Here is a 13330-nt window from a genome sequence, read left to right as displayed (position 1 = left end):
ACTTAGAGTCTTCCCACGTATTCCTCTCTAGCATCTTTAGTGATCGTAATTCTAGTCTTTGTTTCAAATGGAGATACACCAACGCCTTTGTAGCGAAAAATATTGGATGTATGCTTCGAAAAAAAAATTAATTTTTAGTTTTTTTTATCGTTCTTTAGTAGTAACTTGACCTTTTTTCATCCTGTGTCTTCTCTAAAACTATTACACGATCATATTTATTTCCTAAAGTAAAAGAATAATATTTCTTAACTCTTCATTCACAACTATGGTAAGTCTATCCCGATTGAAATTTCAGCTTCGCCAATGTCCTTTCTTTTTTCTTCTTGTCAAATTAGAAATACCTGGTATCGGGGTATTTTAAAATATTTAGATATTTTTGTCTCGACTTTATTTCTGATCAATTAAAATAAGATCTTCTATACTTAGTCACGTATATATTTTTTACTTCGTGAAAGTAGATTATAACATGTTAAATGTTATACATGTTAACCACATCTTTTTGTCTTTTCATATAATCAAACTTCCATATTCGACCACATTTGTTGGATAATTCTCTAAGCATCTTTATGAGATTTACAGTTAGGTTTTTTATTCAAAAATATTAGAGTATATATTATTTTTACAAGATTTCTAAAGATACTTTATGTACTTTTTTATCAATTTTTTTATAGAAGTTCTATTTCTTTATAAAGAATGTAATACTATAATGATTTTTACTCTTTCATATGTTTATATTACTCGCCGATCTTGCTATTTACAGTTTTTAAGAAATGTATTGAAGTTCCGCCAATTCGGATGTTAACAAATCCTTTCGGAAATTTATTTAGTATAGAAAAATTTGGGCCTATATGTTTGATTATGACAATATGAAACACCAACAAATAAATTTTTTTTTAATGTGATTTTTACAAAGAGTAAAATAAAAAAGCAAATTATAGGTTATAATAATAAAAATCTCTTCAAATTATATTATATATGTCAAACTCGTCTCTATTACAGTATTTTAACTAGAGAATTCATTATTTTTATGTGTATAAATTTTAACGCAAAAAAATCGTTTCCCGCCAAATTAAAAAATTTTGTATCGATAGAATCACAACGTAAGAATTAAATTTAGACATTATAATGTTATTTGTAAAAAGCAAACCGAATATATTTGACATTATATTTTTTTGACCCTTTAAGTATGAATTATTGGTTTGCAACAAATAGATGGAAGTAATATATTCATTGCATGATGTCGTAGAATTTAGCCGTAGGCGGATTTAAATTTTTTTGATTCATGTTGAAATTTCAGTATAATATTTTGATTACAGATATATGATCTATATTTCGTGCTGTATGCTCAATGAACGTTCATTGAGTATTTACTCATCATAGGTCTGTTAATGAAAATACGAACTCTATATATATATATTGATTAATATGCTAACTTATGTTTTGCAAGAACGTGGGGTTATCCGATCACATTAGTTTTTGTTATTATAAGTTATTTTCTGCTTTTTATTTCAAATACATATGGTATAGATGATTAAATTGCTTTTTATAATTTATGATGTCCAGTTAATACCTGAAAAAAGTATTTTTGATGCTCTATCTTAGGTTTTATTTAATTTTAACTCCCTATGCAACCTTGCTAATCAAAAGAATTATTGATTACTTTTTTCCATATTACAACATGTCTATTTTCTACAAACTATAATTGGATCCACACATTTATCTTTGTTGACTATACGAATTACTTTTAATAGATTTGATAATCAAAAAAACTTTATAATTATAAGTGTAGGAAGTGTAACACATGTCAAATCCGGCATTGGCCTTTCTGAGACATTTGACATGTTGTTCTTTAAATATTTTATAATAAAAAAACCTATGGTTTCATTCCAACAATAGGATTTATATGACATGGAAAATCGACTTTGAACATTCTAATTTTTTCTTATAAGTAAAAAGCAATCAAAGTTATCAAAATATTTTTTTGATACTCGTATGTTTGTTTTAAGAAATTTGTTTATTCAATTGTTTAAGTTTGTTAATTCACAGTGTTTTCTTGTAGTGTAAATAAACATGTAAAATATAAATAAAATTTTTATGGGGGTAAATAAAAATGGACCTGCAACTTCTAGTATTCATATTCAACAATGTTAGTCTTAAAGAACAGCCAGACATACACGTTGAAGAATTGGTCAATCTAAAAGACAATGTGGCCTATTCTATAAAGACTGATGGTCGAGGAGGAATAGAAATAAAATCAAAAGGGCCAAATGATAATGAATGGAGTATGCCTAAGAAAATTGCTGTACATGAAAACGCCGGAGAATTACTTGATAGTGGAGCTCTTATTGTCAAGACTGAAGGTAACAAATACATTCTTGCATATGCCCCAACACTGAATGATTTTCAGTTAAAACCAGAAAAATGTAATTATAATATACAAGAATACAATGAAATGGCTAATGACGAAAAAACAATCAAAGCTGTTTATAATTCCAAACCTAGGTTTATAGAAGGAATACAGACCGACAAAAGGTCTACATTTTATGAGTATAAACCAACCTCTCAACAAAAGAATGCAGCTTCTAGCCCGCAAACGAAAAAAAAGAATACGAAAGTAAAAAACGACGATAAAAACGTTGATGAAGAATCTGTAAGTAGCAATGCAGACAAAGTATTGGTGTCTATTTCTGTCATTGGATTTTCATTAGTACTAATCGCGTTATAAATAAATTCTTACAAGTGATTTTTCTATTTGTATATATTTTATTTATTCTACAATTTTCATAAGACTATTATTTTTTTTGAAGAAATAAATATTATATAATGTTTTTCAGTTCTTATACATTTAATAATATTTTTGGAACAAAAATCTTCCATTGTAAAAAGTCAAATAGTTTTGGTGCAATGAGTCGGCATTGTTTTATGATGTTATGTGATGTTTTTGTATTGAACAATTATAGGCAAACTAAATTTAATCTATAAGTTACTGCATGCAGATTCACATTTTTTATAAATAAAAAACAGAAATTTTTTTTAGTGCAAAATGTCCTACATTCATCTGATAAAATTAGAGCGGAAATTTGACCAAAATTAATATTTTTACTTTTCATAATGGTTCAGATTTTGTAATTACAAAAAATGTTATCGAATGTATTTATTCTCCATAATGGGGTCCAAAAATATAAGAATATATAACATCCCCCCTCCAAGACGGTTAGTCTCCTACGTCATCATCAACCCTAAGCAGATCTTTTAAGTCATAGTGCCTCTTCTTAACTAATCGTCCATTCATTAATTTTACTACATAAGAATCCATTGGACACACAATCTTAATCGTCCCAATATCCAAAAACCTACCTTTTTCATACTTATTAGACCCTTTAAATTTTCACTCTTCGCAACTCGCACTCTCGACAAACTTGTCTCTATATCTCTTTTTAAATCGACTACTATAATCTCCTTCTGGTCCATTTCTTAGCATTACATTGCCCGTATTATCTTTAACTGCCTCAAATGGTGTGCATCTTAGACCTTCAAGGTAACTATTATTATAAATCTCAAAGGCCTTCATAACTCTTTCTTCAAAGCTATTTTTGGGATTCATTTTCAAAACAGATTCTCTCAACGTTACAATAACTCTTTCAACTCTCCCATTGCTTTTATGTGATTCAATACTGGTCTTTCTGTGAGTTATATCCAACTTTCTGCATAACTCATGAAATTCCTCATTTGCAAATTCTCTTCCATTGTCCGATATGATTTCTTCTGGTCTTTTACCATTTCTACTCAAATTTTTATAAATCCAGTTATCGAGCTAGCACGCTTATCTTTCAACACGCAACCCCATGCGACTCTCGTATAGTAATCAATGACGAACAAGACAAATTTACCCAATTCTCTATAATCGATTAAATATATTGCCACCTTTTCTAGGTATCTACTTGTCGCAATAAAATCACATCCTCCTGATTTTTTCCTATTGTATTTTTGGCATTTTTCACATTTTTTTATCATCATCTTTATATCTTCCTTAATTCCTGGCCAATAATAGTCAAACTTCATAGCATAATAGACACTTCCTAGTCCTCTGTGGGCCTGTTCTTCGTGGTACCTCTTCATTTACTCTAACCTATCACCTACTGCAGGTATTTTCGCTCTACGACCAGAATCAAAATTCCAGTACTCCTTTTCTCCGACTTTCTCAACATGCTTTAACCATTTTCCCGCTATCTGTTTCTCTGTTCTTTGTCTAATCATTTCTCTCTTCGGTTCATTTACCTCATGAATTCTGCTCAATGCATCAGCAACAACCATCTGATCGGGTTGCCTGTAATCGATTTCAAAATCAAACTCTTAAATCATCTCTATCCACCTGTTAATCCTATTATTATTAAAACATGGCTTTCTTCTTATTTCTGCTAAAGCCTTATGATCAGTTTCAACCTTAAACTTTCTTCCTCTCAATTCATACTCAAACTTCTTTATGCCCCAATATACGGCATACATCTCTTTCTCGCTAATTCCGTATCTAGTTTCAGTCGGAGTAAATTTCTTTGATGCCCATTGTACCGGCACCCATTCCTCTTTTTCATTTTTCTGCAAAAGTACAGCTCCCATACCAATTTTACTCGCATCCGTTCTTAATAAAAATTCTTTCTCGTAATTAACAATCCTCAATTTTCCTAAATTCTTAAGCACTTTTTTCATATTCTCAAATTCAATATCCAACTCCTCAGTCCAATTCCAACTTTTGTTTTTCCCTCTTAAGCAATCTGTCATGTGCATCGTTTTCTCTGCGTAGTTCTTTATAAATCCTCTGAACCAACCACTTAATCCTAAAAATCTTCTTACGTCGGTTACATTTTGCAACTTCGGAAATTCTAATGCTTCATTCTTTTTTATCTCGGATGGCATCATATCCTGCCCATTCAATGTTACTCCTAATAATTTAACTTCAGATTGACGATAATGTATCTTCTTTGAGTTTAATCTCATGTTATTCTCTTCTAACAGTCTAATTGCCTCTAAAAACAATTTGTCGTGTCATAACTTCTCTTATTAAGGTCTTTAACAATTCCAGTTCGTTTCCATAGTATACCTGGCCCAACTTCTATCTGTTTCTTTTGCCTTTTACCGGCCCACGTATTCCTGTAATATTTTCCGTCGCTGCTGCTACTGTCCTCTTGATATATCTTCTCACATTCTTGTCTATTTCTCTCCTCTCTGTATCTATTATAAAATATATTACTTTTATGTCCTAACCTTTCACAATAAAAACATCTCATTGTCCTCAAATACCGTTTCCTACGCTCTATCTCCTCTGTATATATTTCTTTTGTCAATTTCTTTGTGACCTCTTCAATCATTCTAAATCTCTCTTCTCCATCTTCATAATCTTTTACAATCTCTTTTAGTCGTATTCCTATCATGTCATGATGATTCTCTAAACTTATATTCATAACCATAAAAATTTTAGCTCCAAACTTCCCTTTTCAAAAATAATTTTCTTCAAATCTTCATTGCTCTACACTCAATAACTTTGATCTCATACATAATAATCTTATATTCTTGCAGTAGTTTTCTGGCCTCTTGACCACAGCCAACACTTGTTAACTCACGATTTGTATCCCACCATTTATTTATTCTCCATAATGGGGTTCATAAATATAAGAATATATAACATCGAATATCTTCCACCAATACACTAACATATAACATCAAGTGATACCTAAAGGTCTAAAACTTTTAAACCGGAAATATGAGATCGTTGTAAATCAATTTATTCAAAAATCTGTCTCTAAAACAGTACAGTTTTACATAAAAATTATAGATTGGCTTTGTTTCGCATTAACATTACAAAAAATTAATCGTATTATATCACTAAGTTGAATCCAATCGTCACAAACAATCCAAAAAATACATAGAAATATTAGTGAAATAATAACACAAAACAATGCAGGCATTGATAATTTTAACAGAAAAGGTAAAATATCAAATCTATTGGTCTCTGATATTTTTCTTTCAAGCATTTAGTACAGATTAAACAAATATTAAAGTTATTTTTAATTAGTAATTTATAATTTTATATGATGATATATGGTCAATAATACAGCGTTTTTGAAAGTATGTGAATGCACAGTTCACAATACAATTATGTGTCTTTTTTTCGGCCGTTAATGACAAATTTTATCAAATTTAGGAAACGACTTTAAATATCAATTTCCAACATAACATCAGTAAAACCTCATTCTTGTTTTATATTTTTAACCTTTTTCCATATTCGCATGATGAAATTTGAATTCCTAAACGTCGCACCTACTTAATTGCTGACTTGTAACAGGATAAATTGATACAATTGCTTAAACTAATTATGCGTTTATGATGTTAACACCAAAAATTTCATTTGACCATTATATTATGTATTTCTTAAAGGTTTGTGTTAGTATTATTTTTTATATGTATATATATGTCAAAGGCCAAAAAATATGTTCTAAACTTTGTTCTCGTTTAGAATATGAATAATGTCCTGATAATAGTGTTCGTCCCGAAAACCAGGTACCGATATATATATATATATATATATATATATAGATTAATAACTACCCGGATTAGGACATATTTTAAAAATTTGAACTCAAATCTCTTATTAAATATTATGACATTTCCCAAGGGCGATTATAATATCGAAACCACATAGTAATGGGCGCGGATATAGTTTTTTTGAAACGAATAATTTAGTTTAAGAAAATATATCAAAATTAAAATCTTACTTATTAATTTACATCCTGATTATATAAGAAAATTTATGAAGAAATATATCAAAAGATTTAACATCTATTTAGAGCACTAACTGAAATAAATAGGACAAATTTGAGAATTTAAAAAAAATTTACCTTTATAAAACATCATAAAGTTAATTTGGGGCTGTATTGTGTACTGCCTAAGAATAGAAGGCATCAATTTCGACAAGAACAATGACCATGATGCCTCATAAATTGAAATCTATTCAACTTAGTTGATTTTTTTTTAAATCGGAATAAACTCCAATTAAAAAATGAAATAACAATGTTCTATTGACTTAAAACCAAGAACTAATCACATAAGATACTATGTACCTTTTTTGATATTTCTAACTCTTCTTGGATCGTATATAAATTTAAATGTAATATAAATCGGTTGTATTTGTATTTTTTGACAAATCATCTTTAATAGACATTAATATTTATTGTATATTTTATTCTACTAATATTGGTATTCCGGTTGTAAAGTAATTTTGGACTTTATCTTATTCTTCAACAAGCCTATAAGATATTTTTGTTAGAACATATAGTACTTTTGTTATATATTAGAGAAACTGTTTTTCTAGACGCGTTCATTTAAAATGATTTTAATAAAATATAATTTTGTTTATAATTGGAAAAACCTATTCAAAAAGAAACTATAATTGTCGTATCCTTCTATAAATATTATATATTTTCACCCCCATGCAATTCGTAAATAAAGGAACATTCGACATGGCGACAGCGATAAAAACTGTTGGCTGCTTCAGTGGAAAGAAGGAAGAGGATATAAATACATGGTTGCGTGACACAACGTTCACGGCGAGGGTTTTTGGACTGACAGAAGATCAGACCGCCAGACTTATCTGCCTGGGTCTACGGGCCAGCCCTCTCATGGATAGCAATGGCATTTGAACGGGTGTCCGAACTTGATCTGGCAGAGGTTACTAAGAGTCTAAAATCGAGATTTTACAGTTCACAGAAAACTCTGGCCACTCTAGACGGGTTTTTAAACCGCAACAATTTGGCAACCTAGAGGCTTTCATAGACTTCTGCAGGAAAGGAAACTCCCTTATAGAGCAACAAACAATGGAGTACAAAGCAGTCAGCCCCATAGTAATCAAGAAGTCTCCTTCAGTCCTCAAATCAATTCTTTATGATTTTGCTAGACAATGCCAAGATTGGAGTGAATTCCTGAGGCGCACAGAGGAAGTTTCTTGGATAGCATTCCCTATGAAAAGTAACACGATTAATACGGACGAGACACTAGATAACAGGACTTTGAAGGTCGCACCATCGAAGAAGGGAAATATGCCATACACCATAGAAAACTACAAGATCAACAGCTGTTTCACTAACCCTTGCTACATAAACGTAGAATTCAATCGTAAACGACATCGAGCATTAATTGATACCGGAGCTGATGTCTCCCTGATACCCACAAGAGTCCTCGAAGGGACAAATATCAGATTTACCAGATCTTCAACGATCATACGAGCAGCATCAGGGACACCATTGGAGTTTACAGAAAGATGTCTAAATATCAATTTTAGGACGGAAAACACTTTAATTACTTTCAGCCCTTGCGTCACAGAATGGACACCGGACTACATAATCTTAGGAGTTGACGCTATACGAACAAACTCCATATTACTGGAACAACTGATCAGAAAATTCGCCAATACAGTCAAGAAAGGCTCACTGATTAACAAAGTCAATTACATCTCAATCGAAGATAAATACCATGACATGTTCAAAACTAAAATTTTAGAGCTTACACTTTGCAACATGGGGAAACATCAAATCGAGACAACAGTAGCGAAGGCAATTTACCAGAAAAACGGAAAGATTCCTCTGCACTTCGAAGAGTAAATCACACAACAGATCAAGAAAAACTTGCAGTTGGGCGTAATAAGAAATAGTAGAAGCCCCTGGAACAGTAGAGTTGCTCCGGTAACGAAACCTGATGGGTCGATCAGGCTCTGTATAGATTACAGAGAGCTCAACAAGATAACAGTCAAAGATAAATGCCCCCTCCCACGAATTGATGAAATTCTCGACGATCTAGCTGGCGCTACTATCTTTTCGACATTAGATGCTACGTCGGGATATTATCAGATAGCCCTTGAAGAAGTAGACAAGGAGAAGACAGCATTCAGCTAGAGAGGAAGACATTATGAATTTAACAGGATGCCGTTTGGGCTATGTATCGCTCTTGCTACTTTTCAGAGAACTATGGATAAGATCTTTGTGAAAGAAAACAGAAAATTCGTCATACCATACCTGGATGACATTATTATCTATTCTAAAAATCACCAGGAACACCGTGAACACTTGGAAATCGTATTACGTAAGCTTAAGGCAGCAGGAATCGCACTTAACAGGAAGAAGTGTCACTTCTTCAAAGAAGAAATTAAAATTCTAGGAAATATAGTCACAAACAAGACGATCAAACCGGACACAGAGAAGGTCAAACCCATAAACGAGTATAATGAGCCGTAAATATTGCTCAAAAACGGTCGTTTCATGGGCTCATAAATTACTGTAGGGAGTTCATCCGTAACTTATCAGCGATAGCAGCCCCTCTCTACGAACTGTTTAAAGGAGAGTCAAAGCGAAGTGTTAAGAGTATTTCTCTCAGCAAAAAGGAGAAACGGGCATTCGAAGATCTAAAGAGACTTCTCACAGAAGAGACAATAAGATACAAGATTAATCTCAGGAAACCGTTTATACTGACTACGGATGCGTCAGAGCAGGGAATAGGCGCGATCCTCTCACAGATTGGAGATGATGGGAAGGAGCACTTCGTAAGTGCATTCAGCAAAAGTTTAAAGAAAGCCCATAAGAACTACTCTACAACAGACAAAGAACTTTGGGCCGTTGTAAAAGGCATCGAGAACTATAGACACTACCTCCTGGGTAGAGAGTTCATACTGAAGACGGACCACAAAGCGCTGACTTATCTATGGGAAGCTAAGAACCCTACCAGTAGATTGCTGAGGTGGGCAATGAAGTTGCAGGAGTATGCATTTCAATCAACCTACATAAAAGGAGAGGTTAATGGAGCAGACGGGTTAAGCAGACAAAACCCGACAGAGAAAGATATAAATATCATCGAAGCTACAGGACCAAGCGATGAAGACAGACAGAAGATCTTAGAATCCTACCATCTATACGTTGGACATGCTAGCGCTAGTACGATGAGCTTCATGATTTCTCAGAGGTACAAATGGGCAGGAATGCATAAGGACATCAAGGAACGCGTAGAAAAGTGTAAAACGTGGTTGAAATCGGGATACCCATTACGAAACACAAAAAACAAAGTTATACGATCAGAAAGGCCATACAAAATATGGGTGGTAGATCTCATAGGACGCATATGCGACACTTCGGGTCAAAACAGCTTCATATTCATTGCTATTGACCACTACTCTAAATGGGTCGAGACAGCTGTTATTAACTATAAAACAGGGCCGACAATAATGGGATTAATCCAGCAATTGATTATCGAGAAACACGGCATTCCAGAAAGAATCTTGACTGACAACGGGCCTGAATTTATAAATTCTGACATCAAAGACCTGGCCGAAAAGAACGGTATTGACTGGCAATACAGTAAACCAGAACATCACGAAACTGTAGGCGCAGTAGAAAGAGCGAATCAGACGTTAATGAAGATACTAAATAAAATTACAGATTTCGGAAGGGTAAGCTGGAAGAACAAGCTTCCAGAAGCCACAAGATGCCTCAATTTGTTTATAATCGGAGCATAAACAACATCGCCGTTCATGTTAAGGAAGAATAAATTGCCGATGCTGTCTGTAGACAAGGCGCTAGACAAGGAAGAAGTGACATTCTCAGCGGAGGAAACGAAGAGTAAGCGCGATGAAAACTTCGAAAAGTACAAAAAAGCAATCGTGAAAGGGAAAGAAGAGGCAGCGAAAAAGCTAAACGTAAGCGATAAAGTTTTAATATATCGTGAAACCAAAAGCCAGAAGTTCAAGTGCAATTGGGAAGATGGATACGTGATCACAGAAATAATTTTACCCGATGCCTATGTGGTAAAAAAAGAATAGAAAAGTATACAGGCTTAACAAAACACGAGTTAAAGCAGATACTTCAATTTAGGGGGAGAGGTGTCGTATCCTTCTATAAATATTATATATTTTTACCCCCATGCAATTCGTAAATAAAGGAGCATTCGACAATAATAATTAAAGATTATATAAGTACGAAAAATTGTGTTTTTTTGAAATAAAAGAAACATCTAGATTGAAACCGCGCAATTAAAACTTAAAAGCTATGACAATTTAAGAAATATGATAATTTAATTTAAACCTTCTTTTTACTCTGTATTGTAATCCCCCTGATGGTATTGTGACACTGGCTGCCTCCTTGGCTGCTCGTTGTGTCTATATATGAGTTTTTAGTAAACTGTTTATTGGTTTTATAATCTCTCATGACTCGGTGAAGGGCTAGAAATTCATCCTTTTATGTTTTATTTTTAATAAACGTCAAGCATATCATTTATTGGAGGGGAAGCTGGTCTCTTGTACAGCTTTCCATATTCTGGCCATATTCACCAGAATAAACATTTTCTTATTCGTCATTTGTTTGTTGACGGAGACGTATTTGTTTACGTCCATGACTCGGCCGTAATTGAGATATGACTGCCGATGGATTCAAATATTAGAGTCTCACTGGGCTTGTAATAGGTACAGGAAGGATGTCGTGTGACACACTCCCCTCCTTTCGAAAGATCCACTCTGCTGGATCTGATTCTATAATCCACATGATATCCTTCCAATTCACTTTATATTCTTTCTCATCTAGTGAATATTTCTTGTACAATCCACCTCCTCCCAATATTTTATCAGGTCTAACATTTTCTTCGCGTAAAATATTTAATTTCCTTATTTTTTTAATTACTGATTTTTTTTCTTTTTCCTTTAATGCTTTCGTACAACGGAACCATTTTGGCCGCATAATTTTTTATAAATCGGTTGGAAAAGGATGTAAATCCCATCCATGCTCTAACGTCTTTTTTTTTTTTTTTTTTTTTCTTTGCAAGTAAGAGGTAGGGAGAAACCTTACATAGGGACCAGAGGGATTTGGGTGTGATCCTTTTCCAACTGGTACTGTGAGATTCTTACTCACTAAAACTCCCTCCGTATAACTTGCCGGTGCAGCAAGCTCCGCCGTATCCATTGGACTTTGGCTCCAGGAGAACACTTTCCATTTATACCTCAAATCGCGTCCAGAGTGACCTCACAGCGGATATACTTAACGGGCATGGTTATCTATAACCCGAGGAGAGACATCATCGTACTGACTCAAAGGTCCCTACAATCATCTGTATCGCACACACGGCTCCTTACACGACCACATCCCCAGCCCGGCATTTTTATTGGACTGCGTTGACCACCAGTCTCCCACTAGTTTCGGCCACCGTGTTACAGAATCATGTAGGATAGGGTCCACGAGACCTTCTATTGCCCTACTTCGTCTAGTCTCTTAGTTAGCTCTAGGATCCCACTCTAGAGTGCACCAGCCATGGGCTCCAACTAGGCCGTACCCATTAGATACTTTTATGTATCATTAAGTCACCAGAGGGCGATACTGCTTTTTGGCCTTGAGGTGCGTTTCTACACTAGATGCTAATCCCCTTGTGGCTGGACACACACAAGTTTCATTGAATCAACTTAATGATTACCGTGGACATTTTCATCATCTGAGTTGTTCCAACTGCATCATAGAAAGTAGAAACAATTTGGTGCCCCTGGGACTCGAACCCAGCCCATTGGTCAATGAGAACATCCCTTCGACCACTCGGCCAAGGGCACCAAAAGATGTTTTGCTCTAACGTCTTTCTTTGTTTTCAGCTCTGCAAATTCTAAAGCTTTGGTTTTCTGTTTCATGGGTATTATCATTTCGCCCTTCGTTATCTCGTAGCCTAAAAATTCTACTTTGGTTTTGAAGATATTGCATTTTTTTATGTTTAAGATTGAAACCAATGTCTTTTATAATTCGTAATGCCTTGTCTAGATGTAAAAGGTGTTCTTCTTTGGTTTTTGAATAGATTAAAACGTCGTCAAGATAGATTACTACAAATTTGTGTGGTATTTCTTTGAATAGCATATTCATAATTTTCTGGAAAATAAATGGTGCGTTTATCCATGCGGCATTCGTTTTAATTGAAAGATGCCTTCTCTTGTGTAAAAGGCCGATTTCTCTTTATCACCATCTCTTAGATATACTTGGTGATAACCACTTTTCATGTCTAACATGGTGTAGTACTGTGCTCTAGATAGTGTATCTAGGGTTTAATCGATTCTTAGGATTGGATAATCCATTTTTACCTGTTAATTTATTTAATTTGCGGTAATCAATGCAAAACCTTGGCCTTTTCCCTTCTTTCTTTACTATTACTACTGGTAAATGAAATTGCTATTACTTTCTTCAATAAGCCCACACTCTAAAAATTTATTTCTTCCTTTTTTATGAACTCATGTTCTTTCGGTGGGCTTTTGTATTTCACACATGTTATTTTA

The 13330-nt window shown here is 33.7% G+C and overlaps 1 protein-coding gene across 2 annotated transcripts; it reads left to right on the top strand.

The window, feature by feature from the left end:
* Positions 1 to 7484: 7484 nt before the first annotated feature.
* VNE69_11117 (endonuclease) lies at positions 7485 to 10855 on the top strand (the record flags this gene model as incomplete). 2 transcript variants are annotated; one of them, XM_065475024.1, is made up of 6 exons in its annotated part: positions 7485 to 7653; positions 7732 to 8647; positions 8723 to 8912; positions 8943 to 9277; positions 9328 to 10533; positions 10576 to 10855. In XM_065475024.1, the coding sequence occupies 6 exons, from the start codon at positions 7485 to 7487 to the stop codon at positions 10853 to 10855; spliced, it is 3096 nt and encodes a 1031-aa protein (XP_065331096.1). The 2 variants fall into 2 exon arrangements, with proteins under 2 accessions (XP_065331096.1, XP_065331097.1); XM_065475025.1 differs by lacking the exons at positions 8723 to 8912; positions 8943 to 9277; positions 9328 to 10533; positions 10576 to 10855 and having other exon boundaries at positions 7485 to 7548; positions 7732 to 8651.
* Positions 10856 to 13330: the final 2475 nt, after the last annotated feature.

The sequence above is a fragment of the Vairimorpha necatrix genome, chromosome 11 (genome assembly GCF_036630325.1).
Source record: "Vairimorpha necatrix chromosome 11, complete sequence".
NCBI lineage: Eukaryota > Fungi > Microsporidia > Nosematidae > Vairimorpha > Vairimorpha necatrix.
This window is presented reverse-complemented; position numbering and strand designations above follow the sequence as displayed.